The 20,974-nt window shown below is 42.8% G+C and overlaps 1 protein-coding gene across 1 annotated transcript in view; it reads left to right on the plus strand.

The window, feature by feature from the left end:
• The first annotated feature begins 3,311 nt into the window (after nt 1–3,311).
• The window catches only part of maml3 (mastermind-like transcriptional coactivator 3), a 376,636-nt gene continuing 358,973 nt past the window's right edge, over nt 3,312–20,974 (plus strand). The window contains exon 1 of the mRNA XM_052043814.1: nt 3,312–4,321. Coding sequence (XP_051899774.1) covers nt 3,959–4,321 — 363 coding nt within the window. The 5' untranslated portion in view covers nt 3,312–3,958. The remainder of the gene's footprint in view (nt 4,322–20,974) is intronic.

Consider the following 20,974-nt stretch of genomic DNA (forward strand, 5'->3'; position numbering starts at 1 on the left):
CCCTGCCTGTGGAGGCAGATCTGGGTAAAGCTCTTCTTGAATATTTCACCAAAGTGGGACAATGCCAGTGTTGTAGTTGAGGAAGAGTGTGAAATATTGGATGGGATAAACTTGGTAAAAGGGGAAGGATTAAAGGGTGTAGCATTTCTGAAAGTGGATATGTCGCCAAGTTTGGATAAAATATATCCTTGTTTTTTTTTGGGGGGGGGGGGAAGCAAAGGAAAAAATTGTGCCCCCCCACCATCAGTTTTCAACCTATCATGACTGCAGGAGTGGTTCCAGAGGATTGGAGTACTGCTCACATTGTGGCATCATTTTAAGAAGGAACAAAGGGGTTAAACAAATAATTACAGACCAGTTAGTTTAACTGGAGGTGGCAAATTATTGGAAACCTTTCTGAGGACAGTATAAAGTTTCATTTAGTGAGGCTGAGGTGAATGGAGGACAATTTGTGTGGATTTGTTGAAGGATGACTATGTCTGATTAACTTGAGTTTTTTTTGAGGAGATTACAAGAAGCTTCGAGGACGATATGTATGATGTAGTCTGCATGAAATTTAACAACACATTTGATTGACTTCCACATGGCATGCTGATCAAAACTGTAAAAACCCGTGGGATCCAAGGGAGAATGGCACATTGGATCTAAATTTGGCTCAGTGGCAGGAAGCAAAGGGTGATGGTTGATGGGTGGTATTACAACTGTAATGCTGTTGTCAGTAGGGTTCCACTGGGCTCAGTACTTGGGTGCATTGCTTTTTGATATATCATTAAGACTTTATTATGTTCCCTACACTTAAGAAGTTTGTAGATGTGAAAATTGGCCATGTGGCTGACAGCAAGAAGGAAAGCTCTAGACTGCAGGGAGGGAGAGAAGTTCAATCTGGAGAAATCTGAGGGTAGAATAGTTGGGGAGGTGCAACGAGATAAAGGGATGCACAATAAGTCGTAGCATACTGAGAAGTGTGGAAGAGCAGATAGGCCTTGGAGTGAATATTCATAGATCCTTAAAGGCAGCACAACAGGTTGATGAATTAGTTTAAAAACTGGGATAGAGGATGCTTCCTCTTATTAGCCAAGGCATCGAATAGAAGAAAGGGGTTGTGGTAGAACTAGTTAGATCACAACTCAGTTACAGTTCTGGTCACTACATTTCAGGAAAGATGTGTTTGCATTGGAGAGGGTTCAGAGGAGATTTACCAGGATGATGCCAGGTTGGAATATTTTAGCTGTGAGAAAAGGTTGCATAGTCTGGGGTTATTTTCTTTGGTCTAAAGGAAGGTGAAGCAGGGTTTAATTGAGATTATATAATATTATAAGGGCTAGATGGAGTAAAGAGGAAGGAACACGAAGGGAACAGAGGAATATGGATCGTGTGCTGGCAGATGCGATTAGTTTCATTTGGCATCCTGATTGGCACAGACATTGTGGGCCAAATGGCCTGTTCCTGTCTGTACTGTTCTATGACCTATTTACCTTAGCAAATTCAACAACCAGGGGGCAGAGAGTTAAAGTAATTGGTGGAAGTTTGAAAGGAAGAGGATTTTTGTTTTCACCAAGAGGGTGGTGAGGTTGAGAACTCACTGCCCAAAGAGATGGTTGAGGCAGAAACCTTCTCACATTTTAAGAAGTACTTGTATATGCACTTGAAGAGCCATGACCTGCAGGGCTACCGACAAAGGGCTGGAAAATGGGATTATATTTGGTCACCCCTAATCTGGTGTTGTGTAAACACTGGGCCAAATGGCCTCTGTGTCGGAATCGTATATTAAATCTATGAACATGTCACTTCTTCTCTCTGTCATTATTAATGATCCTGTACTTTGTGGCTCTCCCCCTGTCCACTCCCTGCCCTGTCCCTTCCCCTACCCTTTCAACACCAACAACTTCTATTTTGATCCCTCGTATACACTGTCTCAGCATTTTACCTTCTCTTTCCATTTAGTTACTATAATCTGTTCCAGATTTTCAACATGTCCTCAAGTATTGCAATAATTTTGATTTGTATATCTCTACTCTGTCTTGGGATTTGTCACCTTCCACGCCCCCCCCCCCCTTCGATAAGGTTGCATATCCATCTACCCACCCTATCCTGTGGATTTCCATGTTTTCTCACTGTTCATCCTTATTCCATACCTGTCATGCACAGCAGGGTTTTTCTCTGCCTTTCTTATTATTTAATTACTCCTAATCCCCAACTCTTCTCTGTCCCAGTGTTTGTCTCTGCTTTGCCATTGTTCTATTCCACATTCTATTTCCCTGACCAACCAGAGTTAATCTCTGCCCCTCATTGGGTGAATTAGTCCTGATGCTGTGTCTTTACACCATCCCTGAGCTTCTCTCTGATAAATTCTGCTTCTTTCTTTACTCAAAACAAGTGCTGTCGTCCTATGTTTTCTTGTTGTACTAATATTGATCCTGCTTTTTTGCTCTGTCCAATGGCTAGCCTCTGGCTCTGTATTGTTTTGTTGCCCCTAGTTCTATTACCATTATATGCTGAGGGGTAGAAGGAAATTCTAGAAAAAGTCCTGATCCTGTCCATATGATCTGTCACTGGGTTTCTCTCTGACATTGCCTTACTACTGTAATCTGAAGTCTGCATCTGTACTCTGTTCTGATGTTTCCGTCTATTCCTCTTCTGTTGCATTTATCCTGATCTCCAGTTGTACTCTACCCAAGTGTTTTTATTTTTATTACTTTGACTCCATATTCAGTTTTCTAAAGACGGGGAATATTCTCTCTGCACCTCTGTGGATCCTGTAGTCCTAATCTGTGCCGGAACTCTGTCCCTGAGTTTCTATCTGACCCTTTGTTTTGGCATGAGTCCAGATTCGACGTAGTAACTCTACTCCAGAATTTCATTCCTTCTCTCTATGGTCCCGATGCACTGTTGAAATTCTGTCCCTGGATTTCTGAGTGTATTAGTCCGGACTCCAAATCTTGAGCTCCGTGTCTGGATTTCTCACTGGCCCTGTGTTATTTGCATTAGTTGTGATTCTGGGATATCAGTCTACCCTAGCTGGGTACACTGGCCATGAGTCTCTATCATTCTTCTGTCCCTGGGTTTCTCTCTGACTGTGTGCATTATTTGCATAAATCTTGATTTCTTGGTTCCACCTCGGAGATTCTTGGTTGGGTGCATTAGTCCTAATCCCGTACCTTAACTCTGTCCCGGTTTTTTAAAATATTTAATATTGCCTCCTCCCCGCCCCTTGTTTAAGTCCTGATCCGAAGTTGAGCTGGAGTCTGTGCCGTGTGTTGCTTGCCACCCCTGGGTCTGCTCACGGCCTCTGGCTGATGTTTACTGTGTGATTGTCCCAGATCAATGCGCTGGCATGGTGGAGGTGATGGTGGTGGCGGCGGTGGCAGTAGCAAGCAGCTGCTCGCCGTTCCGTCCGACTTTCGCGATCCCATTGAGGATGTTCTCCCCCATGTAAAACGCCAGCATTTTAAGCATGAATGCCGCGGGACGTCTGCAAACGTAGATCCGCTTCTTCAAACACTGGGCAAATGTAAACAGCTCAAAAAAAAACTTTCTTTAAAAAAACAGCAAAAAAGAGAAAAGCTTGCACGATTCGTTGTTGCATGATGATCGCTCATAGTCGGATCTTTCAGTGGACTTGATGAAGAAACATTGGGATATATATAAGAAAAAGAACGAACGCTTCATGCAGCTTAATACTGTGCTGAACTCTGGAAGGCGCTGGGTTGCAATGAGTTAGTTATCACAACCCTTATTTTTTTGTTTGTTTTCTGTTGCTTTATTTATTTCCGAAGGCAAAGCGGCATAAGATCGTCGCTCGCGTGTCCTGTGCAATTTTCTTCGCCTGTGTGTGTGTGTGTGTGTGTGTGTGTGTGTTTATATTTTGCCGGCTGTTGGGAAGATTTCACACGCACACTCACACACCTACAGATACAGCGATAAGAAAAGTTGTCCTGGATAATTGTGTTTGCAAAGGATGGGGGATTTCGTGGCCCCCGCGGCTGCAAACGGCAACAGCCCTGCGATCGCCGGTAACACCAGCGGCGGTATCCCCAAGCACAGCACCGTGGTGCAGAGGCTCCGGCAGCGGATCGAGGGCTTCAGGAAGCACCATAACAACTGCGAGGTGAGGCGCCAGCAAGCCCAGGCTCAACAGATTGAACTGGACCGCCAGGAGACCTTGACGCTCCACCAGAGGTGCCTGGAGCTCAAGGCGAAGAAGACGGGCAAGAACAAACAGGACGGAGCTTACAGGAGCAAACTCTGCGAGCCCGAACCTCCTTCCGCTCTGGCCGCCTTACCGGCGGTCGCGGATCAGAGGACCAGCACTCTGATCGCGGTAAGACCAAAACTTTCCCAAGTCTGCCTGCCTGTGCCTCCGCGTTTAAAGGTCCAGGCAGCCTCCTCTGCCATTGGTCATTAGTGGGGCGAGGGGGTGTTATTGTCAGCTTGGAAAAATCCAAGGGAGGGGTGGGGAGAAGACCCCTGTACCTGTTATAACGAGAAATTATCATTTTTGTTTTTTTTTTAAAAAATATGCTTGAGGGTTGAACGAGCTGCAGGAGTTACAAACTTGATTTAATGTTGTGAACATGGGAAACCTTCGAGTCATAAAACTTGTTGGAGCATTTGCAGTGGGCTGCAGTCAAAATAATTCAGTCACCTGACACTTGATTTAGGGCTACCTGACATCGCCTTTGATTAGGAATTGTGCAAGTTCGGCACGGCTCTCGATTTCATTGTAACGAGATTGCCTTTCGTTTTCTCTACTGAATGGTTTTTATTAAGATCGCATATCTTGCAACATTTTGCACTCATCTTTCAGACAGGAAACCCGAAATGCAGCGACTTGTGAAGCAACAAAGTGCAAAACTTTTGCCCCCACCCCTGCAGATGTTCATCCCCCACACATTATTTCTCTGATTTTTATAACCCCTTGCTCCTTGCTGTTTCACCCACACAGCGATCAGCCCGAGATGTTTTAAACACTCCAATCTACTATCGTTTCCTGCCCCTGTACAAGGGGAGTTGATCTGCGATTTGTATTTAAAGAGGTGGGTGGGACTTGGCTGATGGACAGAGAAGGGGAGGAAGTGCTGAAAGATCCGTACTCCAGAGAGAGAGAGAGCTCCGACAGACAGCTCCGAGTCTCAGTTCAGTCACGGTTGAGCGTTGACTGCTTAGAGAATGTTGTTAAGATTTACTCCGATTAGAATGTTTCAACTGTGTGTGTGTGTGTATATATATATCTGCATATGCAAAATATGTACAGTAACTTATCACAGCCTGTCTAGTTTTCGTACATATATAAGATAAGAGATGCAAGGAAGTCGGGGAGGAAAAGATTTGGAAACGACGTAGTCGAAAACATGGTTAGCGGTGGAGAGGTTTAGGGGAAGGAACTCTAGCGAAAGAACCACCAGATTGGGGAATAGAAGGGAGGTATGTGTGAGAGTTGGGCATCAAGAGCAAAGGAGATTTCGGGAGAGGGGTGTTGGTGAGGGCCGTGGTGGTGCTGCTGGGTGACAAGGTACATATTTGGAGGGGTACAGGAATGTTGGGACGCTGATAGCTGGTGCAGTTTGGCAAGGACGGGAGTGAAGAGTGAGTGAATGTGGTTTGGGGCAGGATGCAGACGACACAGTTTTGGATGAGACTGGAGGTGACATATGGGGAAAAAAAACTTGCCTTTTTTTATATGGTGCCTTTCATATTATCAGGCAATGGCAAAGCGTATCACAACCAATACATTTGAAGTACAGTTGATATCTTAAGGACAAATATGGCACTTAATAGTGTGGTCTTACAAATGGCAATGAGGCAAATGATTTGGTAATTTGCTCTGGTGCTGTTTTTGAGAAGTGCAGGGCAAGTCACCAGAATACATCCCAGTATCATTTGGATCTGTTGAACAGACAGTCAAAATCTTTGATTAAAATCTTATCCAAACAATGGTACCTTTGACAACGTGGCGCACCCTTAGTCCTGCAGTAAATTGTTTGCCTATGCTTTTGACCCTGCAACCTTCTGACATAGCGCCAATACATTGAGGTATGAGGGATGGTTTCAACAGTTGGGCTGAATAGGGTAGAGGGGTGCAGGTGGGAATAGGTGTTTGCAGTGGAGAGGATGGATGTGTATAAGGTTGCAGAGAAATCAGGCAGGATGATAAGAGATAATTCTTTGCAATCATGGAGATTATCATTAGTGATTTTAGATGGAGCTGTGAGAATGTACAAACATTAATGGAGAGAGGATTTACAGGAGGGGGGAAGCACAGATCTGGATGTTGGTTAGGAAAAATGTTGGAGATGTGATGATAATTAACAAATTCAGAGGTTTATTGAGGAAGTGATGGTCATGATAGATGTGAAAGGGAGAAGGACGGTATCTGACAAAGAATGATTTATTTATGATGTCTAATTAAGATGGAAGGCAGGAAGTGAGTCCTGGTGACTACTTGTATATTGGGAAGGGGTCAAGGAAACAAGAAGTAGAAATTGTGGATGAAATGTGTTTGGAGGAATCAGTGGAGAGAAACTATCAAGAGACAGGCATTTAGAGCTGTTGTATAGATGGGTCTAGTGGCAGGTTTGTCTTCATAGGGTAGACAAAGGAGAAAACAACAAAGGCAGTTAGAATAATGGTCTTTAGTGATAGAGAAATCCTCTCGTTTCTTGCAATTATTGGTAGAGGTGAGAGTGGAGAGGTAGGAGAGCAGTTTCACATGAGAGGTAGACAAAAAGAACCCTGGGTTATCTTTTTCCATCCTGCAGGAGGAATATTAAGCTTAGTGGAGCTCCATGTAGTCTGGCCTGGTAGTGATTTCTTTAAGAGACCCAGTAAGTTTGCATCCCTTTAGGAAATAGAAATGGGACCAGACCAGAAGTTAATGATGGGAATGGGAAACAGTGAAGATTTGCTGGAACACGGGCTTCCAAGCTGGAGGTATTTTAGCAAGTTATGATGAAGGGTTAGCTGTTTAGAGACAGACGATAAGATAAGATTTCTTTATTAGTCACATATACATCGAAACACACAGTGAAGTAGAGAGGAGTGTTCTGGGGGCGGCCTGCAAGTGTCGCCATGCTTCTGGCGCCAACATAGCATGCCCACAATCGTAAGCAATTTGAGGGGAGGAGTTTTTTCACTAATAAACCGAGAAATTCATAACTATTACAGAATATGAATAAATGCTGGAAATGTGAAACCAAAGCAACTGACACTCAAAATACATTGCTGAAATACAACTTATTGGCTTATTATTGTCACTTGTACTGAGGTACAGTGAAAAACTTGTCTTGCATACAGATTGTACAGGTCAATTCATTACACAGTGCAGTTACATTGAGTTAGTATTGGTATTGGTTTATTATTGTCACTTGTACCGAGGTACAGTGAAAAGCTTGTCTTACAAACCGATCGTACAGGTCAATTCATTACACAGTGCAGTTACATTGAGTTAGTACAAAGTGCATTGATGTAGTACAGGTAAAAACAGTAACAGTACAGAGTAAAGTGTCACAGCTACAGAGAAAGTGCAGTGCAATAAGGTGCAAGAATAAGATGTTAAAAGGAACAGCAAGTTCCAAGTATGGATCCTCAGATGGTGACTCAAATCCTACTAACTTTCCCTCGGAGAGAAGAAGAACTGTCCTTTATCAGGATGATAATTTGACCCTTTCAATGTGTGATTGTGGAGGGCGATTAAGTGTAAAGGATGGTTGTCAGAAAAGAAGGTACCACTGGCAAACCTTGCATTGTGATAGGTTGATATAGAAGTGGTGCGAGTTCATTCAGTTCCTTTCCTTTAACAGCAGAACATGTTTCAGTAGGTAGGCAGGTCTACTTTCATGTGGTTGTGAAATCAGGTTTTGAATATTTACTAGTTGTAACTGGTAGTTGGTTTATCATTATCATACGTACCAAGATATAGTGGAAAAACTTTGTTTTGTATGTCATCCATACAGATCATTCCAAACAAGTACGTTACGGTACTACAAAGGGAAGGGCAATAACAGAATGAAGAATATTGTGTTTCAGTCACCATTACAGAGAAAGTGCAGTGCAGGTAGACAAATAAGGTACAAGGGCCACAATGGAGGTAGATTGAGATATCAAGAGTTCATCTTTACCATACAAGAGGTCCATTCAAGAGTCTTATAACAGCAGGATAGAGCCCGCCCTTGAACCTGGTGGTGCATGTTTTCAAGCTTTTGTATCTTCTGCCTGATAGAAGGGGGGAGGAGAGAGAATGACCAGGGTGGGAAGGGCCTTTGATTATGTTTGCTGCTTTACCAAGGCAGTGGGAGGTGTAACTAGGTTCATTCCAGCAATAGATTTCATGATGTATGGACTTTTAACTAAAATTATCCACTGCCGATGGATTTGCACCTAAATGAACTTTCACATCTTTGTATATGTTCCCCATATTGCACACCAAGTTCAGTGTTCCCCCAAAATACAGATTTTATTTTCCAATTTGAATGCACGTAGCAGTTCTGAATTTCATTAGTTTTAGTTAGTGCAACATATATATTGCTTGGCTTGCCCTCTTCCATCAACAACCTATTTGAAAAATATACATCTTTGAGCAGATTTTAAAGGAAAATAGCTTTATTTTTACTTGCACTAAAATTGGTTAGGGCAGCCCATTGTGTGGTCAAATCTGATTTCCCAGCTTTATGCATTGGCTAAGATGTCTTGTTTGATCTCTGGGTCCAAGTTGTTTGTTTCCTAAGTATGACTAAGAATTGGTGGGAAGAAATGGCTTTCATTGTCTAATTTGTGATGGGGTGGGTGTGTGTGTGTGTGGTCATAAAAGATGAGGACCAGATTTGCTTTGGTGGGGATGGGAGAAGGGAAGGAAACTAAACTAACAAAATTTGTTTGGAATCATTCAATGTTGACAGGGCAAGATAGAAAGTGCGTAAATCGCTTGCACCTTTTTATCTCGACGTAAACCTTCCCCCACCCAGTTGAATAGTTCACTGTTAATCGCTGTCTTGGTCCTTGTGTGGCACTTGCTGACTTCTGCACAGTTCAGGCAGTGTCCTGGAGTCTGTGTTCCCCAGTATGAGTAGATGCATTAAAGAAAGCATGGGGAAGGGATTGGGGAGAAGAAAAGAGGCTTTAAATAGAAAATGTGTGTAGGTATTTCAATATTCTATCCAGGTTGTAAGAGAGATTGCTGTTTTCACCTATTGGAGGGGAGTCCATGGAATTGACAGTGATCATCCCAATGGATTGTGCACCTAATTTCACAATCTTCCCCATCTGGAATAAAAGACTCACACATGCAGAGTTCCATGCTTTGAAATCCTGTCCCATTGTACTTTATAACTGTGCTTGAAGCCTCTAGCTGATTGTAGGACGGGACCCAGCCTCACGGTTAAACCTGTTCCTGTTCCTCTGCTCCTGATGGAATACATTGGAATCCTCATCCTTGTGCCTCTTTCAATGCTGTGTAACTGTAGAGTCAGGGTTATTGAGCTCATCTCAAGAATGGGAGCCTTCAGTCACTTATCTGTCGATGTCATGAGAATACCTGATCCCTTCATTGTACATCTGAGCATCGGATCATTGGGTAGAAATTGGTAAATTACTATGAACTCCTGTGCTATATTTGATTAGCTAGCCCTCAGGGCTGCAAAGGTAAACCTGTGAGAGGGACTATTAAGAGTAGTGGCACCTGGCCCAGGAAACAAAAATCATCCCTCCTCCCCAAAAATTCAGTGACTGGCTGGCCTCTCTCGATAACTGGAGACACGAGACTGCAGATGCTGGAATCTGGATCAAAAAGCAAACTGCTGGAGGAACTCTGCGTCAAGCAGCATCTGTGGTGGCAACGATGCCTGTGGGTCTTGACCTGACCTGAAACATCAACCATCCCTTTGCCTCCACAGATGCAGCTTGACCCATTGCTTTCCTCCAGCAGTTTTTTATTTGCTCCCTTAACAACTGTTCTTCACGTATGGGTCTTGACACTGATTAGCCAACAGTGTGAGACAATCAGAGTCTCCCACTCTCACACTACCATGAGGGATAGGAACAAATTCAAGGGGCTGAGTGGCTCCATGTTCCCATTTTATGAGCGCAGAGCCACAGCAGTTTGTTGTAACTAGTGTGACAGTTTAGTTACTTGTTATGCCTGATCTATTGGCCTACTACCTGTTGTTTTAATTGCCTCTGCTCCCAGTTTCTCCCTTCCACTGTTGAAGGTGCTAGATTTAAAGTTTTGCAAAACACTGCTTTACATTGTAGAACTCTGGCTAAATTTTCTTCTTCATTCCCCTGCAACCTTAGCTCCAGATGATTCTGTACATGTTGGGTATTGAACATGAAAGCCATCAGTCCATTTAGCATTGCACTCAGCAACAGGTTTCTAAGCTAATAAGGAAATATTGTTGTCTTGAAGGTTCCCGTGAACAAGTTGGAGGTGGGTTTGAGAAGTAGAGCCCCTAACTTTTACCTTCCTTTCAACTTGTTCTGAGATCTGGGGGAATTTTCAACTGCCCTCTATCCATTTCCTGTAATTGCAGAGGAAACTTTGGACATCTCGCTCAGCCATTCTCCTGCTTGGTTCAATATTCAGACCAGGGTTTGAACAATGTAACCCACCCAAGACCAGGAAGAAGGTGTTTAAAATAGAAACGGAGAATGTTAGGAATAACCAGCAGGTCAGGCAGCATATATGGAGAGAGAAACAGAGTTAACATTTTAGGCAATAACCTTTCATTAGAAGTTTGTGATTTGGGGTCCAGTGCCAGTTGTAGATGCTGACTACAATTTTCTTGGATATGATTAGTTTAAGCTAGGCCCAGTTTTTCTGGGCACTGAATGAACTAAACCTCTTCTAGCTAACTGCCTGTCCATTCTTGCTTCTATCCATCCACCACTGACCACGACAGCCCCTATCTTTCAGATGGCAGAAGCCTGTCTGAAAATCAGCAAATCAGCTTGGTCTACAGAGGCTTCAGTTTTCCATTATCATGAAGCCAATCTCTTCATCTCCTGGGTCATCATGACTGATCTGCGCAATGTCTCATTTCCACTTCTATGCCAGTTCCACATAGCCCTCAATTCCCTGATCTTCCAAAGGTTTATTTACTTCCTCCTTTAAATATCCCCAGTGATCCAGCCTCCACAATCCTCCAGAATAGAGCTCCAGAGATTCACCACCCAATGCAAGAAGTAGTTCTAATACATCTCCGTTTTTAAATGACCAGCCCCTAGTTCTGTAACTAAGTCCCCTGTTTGAGATTCTCCCACTAGTGAAAACATCTCAACATTTACCCTGTCGTGCCCCCCCCCCCCCCAGAATATATCAATCAGAAGATGACTGACTGTGTTCTTGTTCTTCAGCAGCTTCCCAACCTGGGTGATGGTGAGCTCTTCGATCCTACTGATGTCGTAGTGGGCCTGTTGAGCCTTGCTTGAAAACCCTCCCCACCCAGTTCACACACTGAGAGTTGATGCATTGGGGAATTTTCTCAGAAATGGTCTCTCAACCAGTTGGTAGAACTTTGACGGGAGATCAGCAGAATCCTTGAATCTTCGTAATCCAGGAACATGTAAACAGGAAGAAGTTTTTAATTCGATGCTTCACCATTCATTTAGATCATGGCTGATCTTGCTTCACATCACTTATCCTAGCAATAGCTGTGGCTACAATCAGGAGGATCTGCAGGGAAACGCCAGTTATGATTACCTACTGCTAGTGTGGTCTGTAGGACTTGGGTAAAATGCAATGGTGAAATTATAATCCTACTTCGTATTGAACCAAAACCTTCTGGCAGTGTGGATTTAAATTGATTGCTTCTCTTTCACTGGTGAAGGGAATGTTCTGACATGATAAATCTGAAAGTACTGCACAAGAAGCCTTCGAATTGTATTGGCCTGAGTGCAACATTTTATGAAATACACTAAGCCTACAACAGCACTCGGTTGTTCTGTTCTTTGGAAACACAGGATGTACCCTGTGCAAAGAAGGGAAAAATTGAGAAAGAAGTACCCTAGTCAAGAGCACGGCTCCTTGTTACACAGGCCCATTGTGACTTTTGTTTAGTATTGGTTTTATTTTGGAAGTTTATTTGTTTACTCTTTTGTTTGAATATACAGACTTTCTGGGGAATGTTCAATGAGAGAACACAAAATTGGAGCAAGAGTAGGCCACTCAGCCCCTCAAGTCTGCCCTGTCACTCAATATGATCATGGCTGATCTGGCCCAGGCCTCCACTCCTCTTCTGTGTCAGTTACCCATCGCCCACAATTCCCCAGTCTTTCAAAAAAAAATTATCTACCTGCTCTTTACATACCTCCAATGATCTGGTCTCCACAATCGTCCAGGGCAAAGAATTCCAGAAAGTGCTTTGGCTATGTTCCCGAATAGTCGGGCCCTGCAGGTCATTGAGTCACGGAAGGTTGATCCCAGTTGAGCCTCAGACCATTCCACCCAATGTTTGCACATGCCACCACTACGTAACAATGAGGGTAATGGTAGCTTCTCCACTTACTACCCTAGATTGGATCAGAAAAAGGACCAAGCCAATTTTTTTGGTTTAACTCGCATCCTAAATCATCAAGGTGAATTCTGATGATAAATAGAACATAGGACAGTACCACGCAGTACGGGTCCTTCGGCCCACGATGTTGTGCTGACCTATATAAACCTACTTTGTGATCAATTTAACTCTTCCTTCCTACACAGCCCATAACTCTCCATTTTTCTTACATCCATGTGTCTTTTAAATGTCCCTATTGTATCAGCCTCTACCACCAGCCCCAGCAGTGTGTTCCAGGCACCCACCACTATAAATAAATAAAAACCTACCTCTGACATCTCCCCTAAACTATATTTCTAAACTTTACAGGTGTGAGGCTGATTCAGTTCTTGGTGGGCCAACCATGAATTGTCTCAGCAGTGTTAGTTTGTGTGCAATCTATTGACAATGGTATAGCAATCGATTGAGGAAGCCATCATGGGAAGTCTTGGTGACCATATCTATCACCTGCATCGTCATGACCAAGAGCAGACGCTTTGTGTGCAGAGAGTGCTCCAATACATTTCCAACCTAGGATTAGCAGCAGGAAGGAGAATGGTACAAATCAGGAGTCAGAATTGTGCTCATTTTAATCCCCCTCCACAACCCATTCTTATCAAGGTTTATTGAGGGGACTGACAGCCTTCCAAATCTCACCTGAGTAGCCATTCTTTATGAAATAAAAAGAGCAAATTCTGGAGATATGCAGTAGGTTAGGGAACATCTTTTGGAGAGAGAAAATAGTTCCTTTTTCAGTTTGATGCCCTTTCTCTGAAACATTACCTTGCTTTTGCTACAGACGCTGCCTGACCTACCAAGTATTTCTTACACTTGCTGTTTTTATTTCAGATATTCAACATTTACATTATTTCGCTCTTGGCTTATCTTATGTGCAGTTTTGGACAGCATTGCCAGGCTTTGGGTGGGATGGAGGGAGTGGAGACGGAATAATCTGCCTTGAACTTGCTTTCCATGATTTTTCACATTATGTGCATGTTGTGCTATTGACACTTGCAGCTGAAAGCAGTGTAAATTGTCCAACAAGCAGACTCCATAGGCAGCTGTAAGGTTACCATTGGAATTGGAGCAAGTGATCAAGAGAATCCCTCGGACATTTCACGTGCAATTATGTTAAGGAAATTGTAACGAAACCCAAAAGTACTTTAAACTTTTGGATGAAAGTTTGCAGTCCCATTTTGTGTGTGGTAGTCAGTGAAAGCATTGTGGATATTCTGCTTGGGATATTTCAAAACTTGCTCACTAAGTAGAATAATCCAGGTTCACTCCCTCTTTCTCTCTGGGGTGTCATGTTACAGTTGTACATAACATTAGGCATTACCTGGAATATTGTGCGCAGTTCTGGTTGCCATACGACAGGAAAGATGTGGTTAAGCCAGAGAGGGTGAAGATAAGATTCACAGGGATGTTGTTTGGATTGGAGGGCTTGAATTATGAGGAGAGATTGGATAGGCTGGGACTGTTTTCCCTGGAGTAAAGGTTGCTGAGAGGTGATATGATAGAGGTATGTAAAAATGTATGGGAGGCATAGATAGGGTAGATAGCTAGAGTCTGTTTCCCATGGTAGGAGTGTCTAAAACTTGAGGGCATAGGTTTATGGTCAGAAGGAGGACGTTTAAAGGTGGATCTGAGAGTTAAATTTTTTGCACAAAGATCAGTTAGCATCTGGATTGAGCTGCCAGAACAGGTGGTGGAGGCAGGAGCAGTAACAATATTTAAGAGGCATCTGGGCAAGCACTTGAATGAGCAGGGCATAGAGAAATATGGAATAAATGCAGGCAAATGAGATTGGCATAATGGTCAACATAGATGTGGTGAGTCTGTGCTGCACAGCCCTGTCTTTATGATTAAATCAACCAGTTAGATTCTTTACCCAATGTTGGAATGAAACGATTGAGCTAATGCGGGAGGTGCTGCTTTAAGATTTCACTCTGTTCGGCTTCTGTTGGTCAGCAGTGGCATTTCACTCCCACTTTTAAGTTTACAAGGTATCCTAACATTGCTTCACACAGCCAAGGACCATGATTGAAGCTTGGTACATTAGGTTTCCTTTCAGTTTATTGTAAATGAAGCTTTCAAAACAATAACAAATGCAAAGGTAGGGCTCACAGCTTCTGATTGGTTTCTGTATAGTGTTCGTTAAATATTTACTAAACTTGTATCCTTAACAGAACTAAATAGTGTCTGAAGTAGTACAGAAACATTACCTTTCAAGCATTGAACAGTAAATAGACAAGTGCCTGTTTCATTAGAAGTAATTATTCAGTTAATTCATACTAAAAGAACAGTACTCCCTAGGGCCTGTTACTGGGTAGAGTATTCTCAAGTGCTCAGAGGACATTGACCCTGCACTAATGTCGGACATATGTCCCTGCTCGGAATTTTCTTTACCTGGACGTGCAGGAATCCCTTGCCCTGTGAATATTTTGTTTTTTGGAAGGGGCACACAGTGGGTACTTGAGAATAGATCCACACAACAAAAAACAAGTTTGGTACTTTCAGGTTCCCTCCTCCAGAACTGTTATTTAACATGTGATTAATTGCAAAAGGAAGCCTTTAATCTGCCTTGTTCTGAGGGTTTTCTGCTGTGACGAGTGGGTGGGATGGAGCTGGGAGGATGGTTGGTTGGGGGGGGGGGGGGTGGGAGTGGGGGTGGGTGGGGGTGGAGTTGTTGGTGAAGTATTTCGGCCAGCACAAACAGGAGGTTGTTTTTGTTAATATAGTCAACAGTTCCTGTTGCCTGGAATGCTGTGGAATGTGGCTGGAGTACACCAGTGACCATGTTGCTTCCCACCCCCACTTCCCTTGCTGAATTCCAGTTAACTGGCTCTAGCTAGAGCTTTTATTGCAGACCCAACATCATCCACTGTCACAGGCAGTGGAGATTGGCTGGAAATAGAGACTCACAATTGTTGCTCTTGTGCATTTGACACAAGATTGAAGAAAAATAAATGTTGGTAAGCAAGAAAACATAATTTACCCAAGGAATTGTATGAAGATGCAGGCGGATAATTGCAAGGTACATAATTGAGCAGAGACGAGTTATGCTCTCTTCATCGTACTTTGGATTGTGCTTTATTGATTGCATGTTATTCAGAGCTTTGTTCTGAAGTGGGAGACAAGTGGTGCTGGCTGTTTTATCTGAGGTGGAATGACTCAGTTTGGTATAGGAGCAGGCTGGTAACTGACCCACTGCCCAGTAGGGAAGGGACATTATTAAGGAAGTACCAAGTTTTCCATTCCTGGTTTCATATCCCTCTACGGCAAGACACTCTCTATCTCCAGCTTTTCCCCGTCCTCGTACACAGCTCCAGTTCCAGAATCTTGTCCACAAGCTGCTTAGGCTTCAAATCCTGGAATTCCCCAAGCTCCTACACCTAGCTACCTCTCTTCCTTTAAAACACACTAAAATCTGCCTTGTTGACCAATCTGTTGGCTAGCTGTCCTGATGTCTCCTTCTACAGCATGGTGTCAGATTTTGATTGAATAATGCTTCTTTAAAATGCCTCAGAACAATTTATTACAGTAACTGTGCTGTATAAATGCAGGTTGTTTTTATGTAGCTGACCCTAACAGCAGAATGTAGCATAGACAGTGGTAAATTTACCACTGTACTTGTAGCAGGCAATCAACAGAACCCCACTGGACGTTTGAAATGCAGATGTTGTAAGGAAAATGTAACAAAGCCTCTTAACTTTTGTCCAATGCGGTTTAAAGTACATAGTCTGGCATTGCGTTCAGTAGTAGGTGAAGACATTGTGGATGCTTTCATTGGGATTTTCCAAAACTCATTTGGTCCAGGAATTGTTGCTTAGATTTAAGCATTGCCATTCATCCCATATATACAGAGGGAGAAGGAAAGTGGTGGTGGAAGACGTTGGAAACTTGCATGCTGCACTTTAGTTGAAATAATGGGGTGTAACTGGGAGTAGGAAGTTCACTTTTTCAGACACTTGTTGTCTAGATTTTGTGTAATGATTTGCTTCAATTCTTAAGTGACCAATACCTGCTAAAATGCCCCGGTAAATGAAAGCTCTCTGTTTGATGTCTCTCACTGAATGTGTATGAATTGTTATTTTTAATTGTGCAGTCCTATTTACTGTTATCTTGTGTTCACACTGCATTGTTTTGATTGCCTGCTGTTCAAGGTGGGGTATTTCTGAATGTTGTCACTGGCATGTTGTTACTGATAGAGGGTGGGTGAAGTGGACTGTGATTCTGAATCATGAAGGTTGCTGCATTTGGTATTGACAGGCTTTCTTTTGGAGAAGCCTCAAGCCCCATAATGTACACTGCACATGATATGGTTTTTAAAAAAAAATGTGAGAAAGAAATAAGTCAAGAAGTTGTATCCTGTTAACATCAAGTTTGATTTTATGCAGTGGAAGCATAAAATGCAGAGCTGTGGATCGGTGGTAAACTGATTCTGTTGCTTTAAGGTCCTGGGAAGAGTTGGAATTTGAGCTGGAGACTACACAATATGTCTTGATTTCAGCACTGTAGGGGTGTACTTAGAGCATGGAAAGAACAAGGCATGATATTTCAGAGGTGTAAAGACCATAAACTGTCTTAGTAGCATGAAGAGAGATGAGAAAAAAGTTTGCATTAATAAAGCTCCTAAGGCAGTTTGATCTTTTTCAATTCCCCTGGAGATGTACCTTTGGTTAGTTGTCCTTTTAAAAGAATGCCACTTCTAATTTGCTTCAAATTGGGTTTGGCCTGCTGGCAACCTAGTGTCTCACTTAAGCTGGCCAAGGCCTATTCTAAATGGCATCATTCAGCAATTGCGCCTCTTCAATAACCTTGCCTACCAGGAGTGCTTACTTTCATGGTGTATTAGGCAGTCCTGTAATCTTTTATTATTATAGCCCAAGCCTCAATAGTGAACTGAAGAACGGTAATTGTTTTGCTGTTGGGAACCCGTTTGCATTGATACCTACCAGCAGTGTTGCTGGTAGGCAAAGATGATCTCCTTGAACTGGCTCTACTGTTTAGTTAATGTTTTTTCTGTATCTCACTTCATTCCTTATTTTTGCTCCATATTCCTTGCATCTAGTTCATCCAGCATCCATAACTTTATTTTGTGCTATCTTGTATTTCCAGCAACACAGAACAAGGCCATTCAGCTTGTCAGGTTCATGACCCTTTGTGCAAGAAAGTTGAATGGACGAATCCTTACTTAGAAGACCAACACCGATTGATAGCAGCAATGGTGCAACCCTAGAAACCATATAGTAGTTTGCTACGTGGACCTCTGCAACCGGAAGTGATAGATCTACCCCAGTGGAGAGTGGCAGGAATCCATTTTGATTTGTTTCTGCCATTGCTGGGGTTTTCTGACATGCTTTGTAATAAGTGGAACCTCGAGATTCCTGGTAAAGATGTTGGTTGGAACAGGGTAGAGAATTCAGTGATTTTGGATTCCCTTCACTGGGAAGTCTTTGCCTGTGTTAATTGGGACTTGGCATAGAAGCCACAACCAGTAGATCAAGTAACATGGTGAAAATGTATAATTTAATTGTGGTGATCTGGGAATTTTAGCAAGATCAATGTTTTATTGCCTGTCCCTATCAGTGTAAGAGAATTTGGTGGTGGGCTGCATTGAGTCATAGCTGTCTGTGTAAAGTCGGTGCTGTACTGGTAGGCAGCAAGTTCCAGGAATTGACTGCTTAAGCAACAGTGTGGTAATGGGGATCAATGTTTTAAAGTGGTGCATGGTCTTCCAGTCAAGCTTTTTTTCTTGATGGTGTTGAGGTTCTTTAATGTTGTTCCATCTATACTGATATGGACAATTGAGAGAACTGCATCATTATCTGATAAACCTTGCAGGTAGTGGAAATGTTTTTTTGGAAAGCTATTCACTGCAGAGTACTCAGCCTTGCTCTTGTGGCTACAGTATTTGTGTAGCTTGTCCATTTGAGCATCTAGTCAATGGTACCACAGGATATTGTGGTTTGTATGATAATAGTAATGTGGTTTTATGTCAGGTAGTTAAACTCACAGAGACAACACAGAAACAGGCCCTTTGGCCCACTGAATCTGTACCAACCATCAACCACCCCTTTACACTAATCCCACTTTTTTTTAACTCCTCCACTTTCTCACCAACTCCCCCCAGATTCTACCACTCAGCGACACAGTGGCCAATTAACTTGCCAACCCATGCATCTTTGGGATGTTAGAGCACCTGGAGGAAATCCATGCAGTCACAGGGAGGACATTGCAACTCCACAGACAGCATCCTAGGTCAGGATAGAACCCAGATCTCTGGCACTGTGAGGCAGCAGTTGTTGCCCCTGGTTGTTGGAAACAATAAAAATGCAACACTTTGTGATGCCACTTAAACACCCAAACCTGGATGCTGTTCAGGTCTTGGTACAAGTGGGCATGGATTGTGTCAGAATTAAAAGTAAGTGGAGCTGAATAGTGTGAGGGTATTAGTGAGCAGCCTGCTTCTGACTTTATGACAAAGACATGGTTACTAATAGAAACAGCTGTAGATTGTTGGGTCTAGGATGCTGTCCTCAGGAACTTGTGCAGTGATGTCTGGTATGAGGTGAGTGACTTCCAAAAGCCACAGTCATTCTCCATTGTAGTGGATCTTGTCCAATCACCACAGACTTGGGATCCTTGCTGCCACACGTTATCGAATGCTGTACTGAGCCAGCGGCCGTCTCATTTCACCTCTGGAATTCGTTCCTCAAGCTGATGGGTGTTTAACTTTTGGGAAAGTTGTTGCCGCTGCCCATGAAGAAAGAACCATGTTCAGTGAGAGTCAGAGAGGGGATTGCACTGGTCAGCAGTCAAACTGGGAAGAGATTAAGTGAGCTGGAGATGGCTTTCATTGTTGAGATAAAATTTGAGGACCTGTTATTGATATGAAGAACACAGCAGCATGAAAACAAGTAGTCAGAAGAAAACAACATATCTCCTGGAAGCTGAGTTTGGATCTAGCCCAAGCTGATAGATGAAGGTCTTGCATTTCTGATGGCTTTACACTACTCTGAACATGAACCTTGATGTGCATGCTGCCCTGACTTGGTAACATCCTGTATGTGAAGACTCAGTTCTACAGTTGGAACACCCCCTTGACTGTTGGACTATAGCATCATCTTGAGGCAGATTGGTAAGGGTTGTACTGTACAGAAATTGGAATGGGCATAGGGTCACACTCTGCACAAAATGAACAAGTGTCCAGCTTCCCAATGCTGACATCCTTCACTTAATTGAGTACAACAAAGTTTATGGAAGGGAAATTATAATGATCATTTCAAATATAGTGCATTATTTGTTGTGGAGAGGTGTTTTGACTGTTTTCTCACCTTTCATGATTATGCCTCCTTCAACTAGCCTTTTTCATAATTATAAATGCCAAACCTTATCTCCCTTGAACTTGTTCACTTTGCAGTAGCCTTTGTGCTTTTAAGTTGCCTCCTGGTACGTCCTCTGATCATTTTTTTTCTTGGCAGATCATATTTGAAAATGTGTGTTTTATTCTGAATTTTTAACATTTTTTATTTTTCTTGTTCCTGGGGAGTGATTTTTGGGCAAAACCTTGTCTGAGCATTTTGTGGGAATATACAAGAATGACTTGATGATAGCTTGATTTACACTGTGGCTACTTTTGGTTTATTGATGATGGGATACCAAGTGTCTCCTGTTCTAGAATACTTAACAGTTCGAAGTCTTCTGAACCTAGAGTAATTCAAGTTCTTCTGTAACAAAGAATAACATTTTTATCTATTTAAGCAGTTAAATTTTATTTAAAACCCGATTTGTTAAGTAAGATTAGATACTTTGCACAAATGTAACTCCTTCAGGATCTTTGATCCGGGTCTTCTCTCTGTATGATGCAGGTGAGCTAGAAGGCCATTGGGCAAGTGTGTTGTGATGTCAACTGGTCTACAAAGTACAATTGACATCACTTCTGTGAAATTGTGAATGACACATCTGTCAAACTCTGAACCAGATCTTGAACTGTTGTGTTAAGGCCTGTTCTTGTGTAAGCTATGTGTGGTGTTAATCTTCTACAATTTAGGTTCTTTCTTTCTTTAGCTTTCTCAATACTGACTGCCCCCAATATCTTCATCTTCCTAGCTCTGTTGGGTTGTGCCCTGACATCTCCCCCTCCACCCCCATTGCCACCCTAGAAGTCTCATCGGAAACCAGCCTCCCTTCCATGGACTCTGTCTACTCACTGCCTCAGTGAAGCAGCCAGCATAATCAAAGATCCCACCTACCTTGGACATTCTCTCTTCTTCTCCCCACTCCCAATGGGCAGAAGATACAAAAGCCTGAAAGCACATACCACCTGGCTCAAGGACATCTCCTATCCCCCTGTTATAAGACTCCAGTACCATAGCCATAAGCTACCTTGTCATGGCCTTGCACCTTATTGTCTGCCTGCACTGCACTTTCTCTGTAACTGTAAC

The sequence above is a fragment of the Pristis pectinata genome, chromosome 2, assembly GCF_009764475.1.
Source record: "Pristis pectinata isolate sPriPec2 chromosome 2, sPriPec2.1.pri, whole genome shotgun sequence".
Taxonomy (NCBI): Eukaryota; Metazoa; Chordata; class Chondrichthyes; order Rhinopristiformes; family Pristidae; genus Pristis; species Pristis pectinata.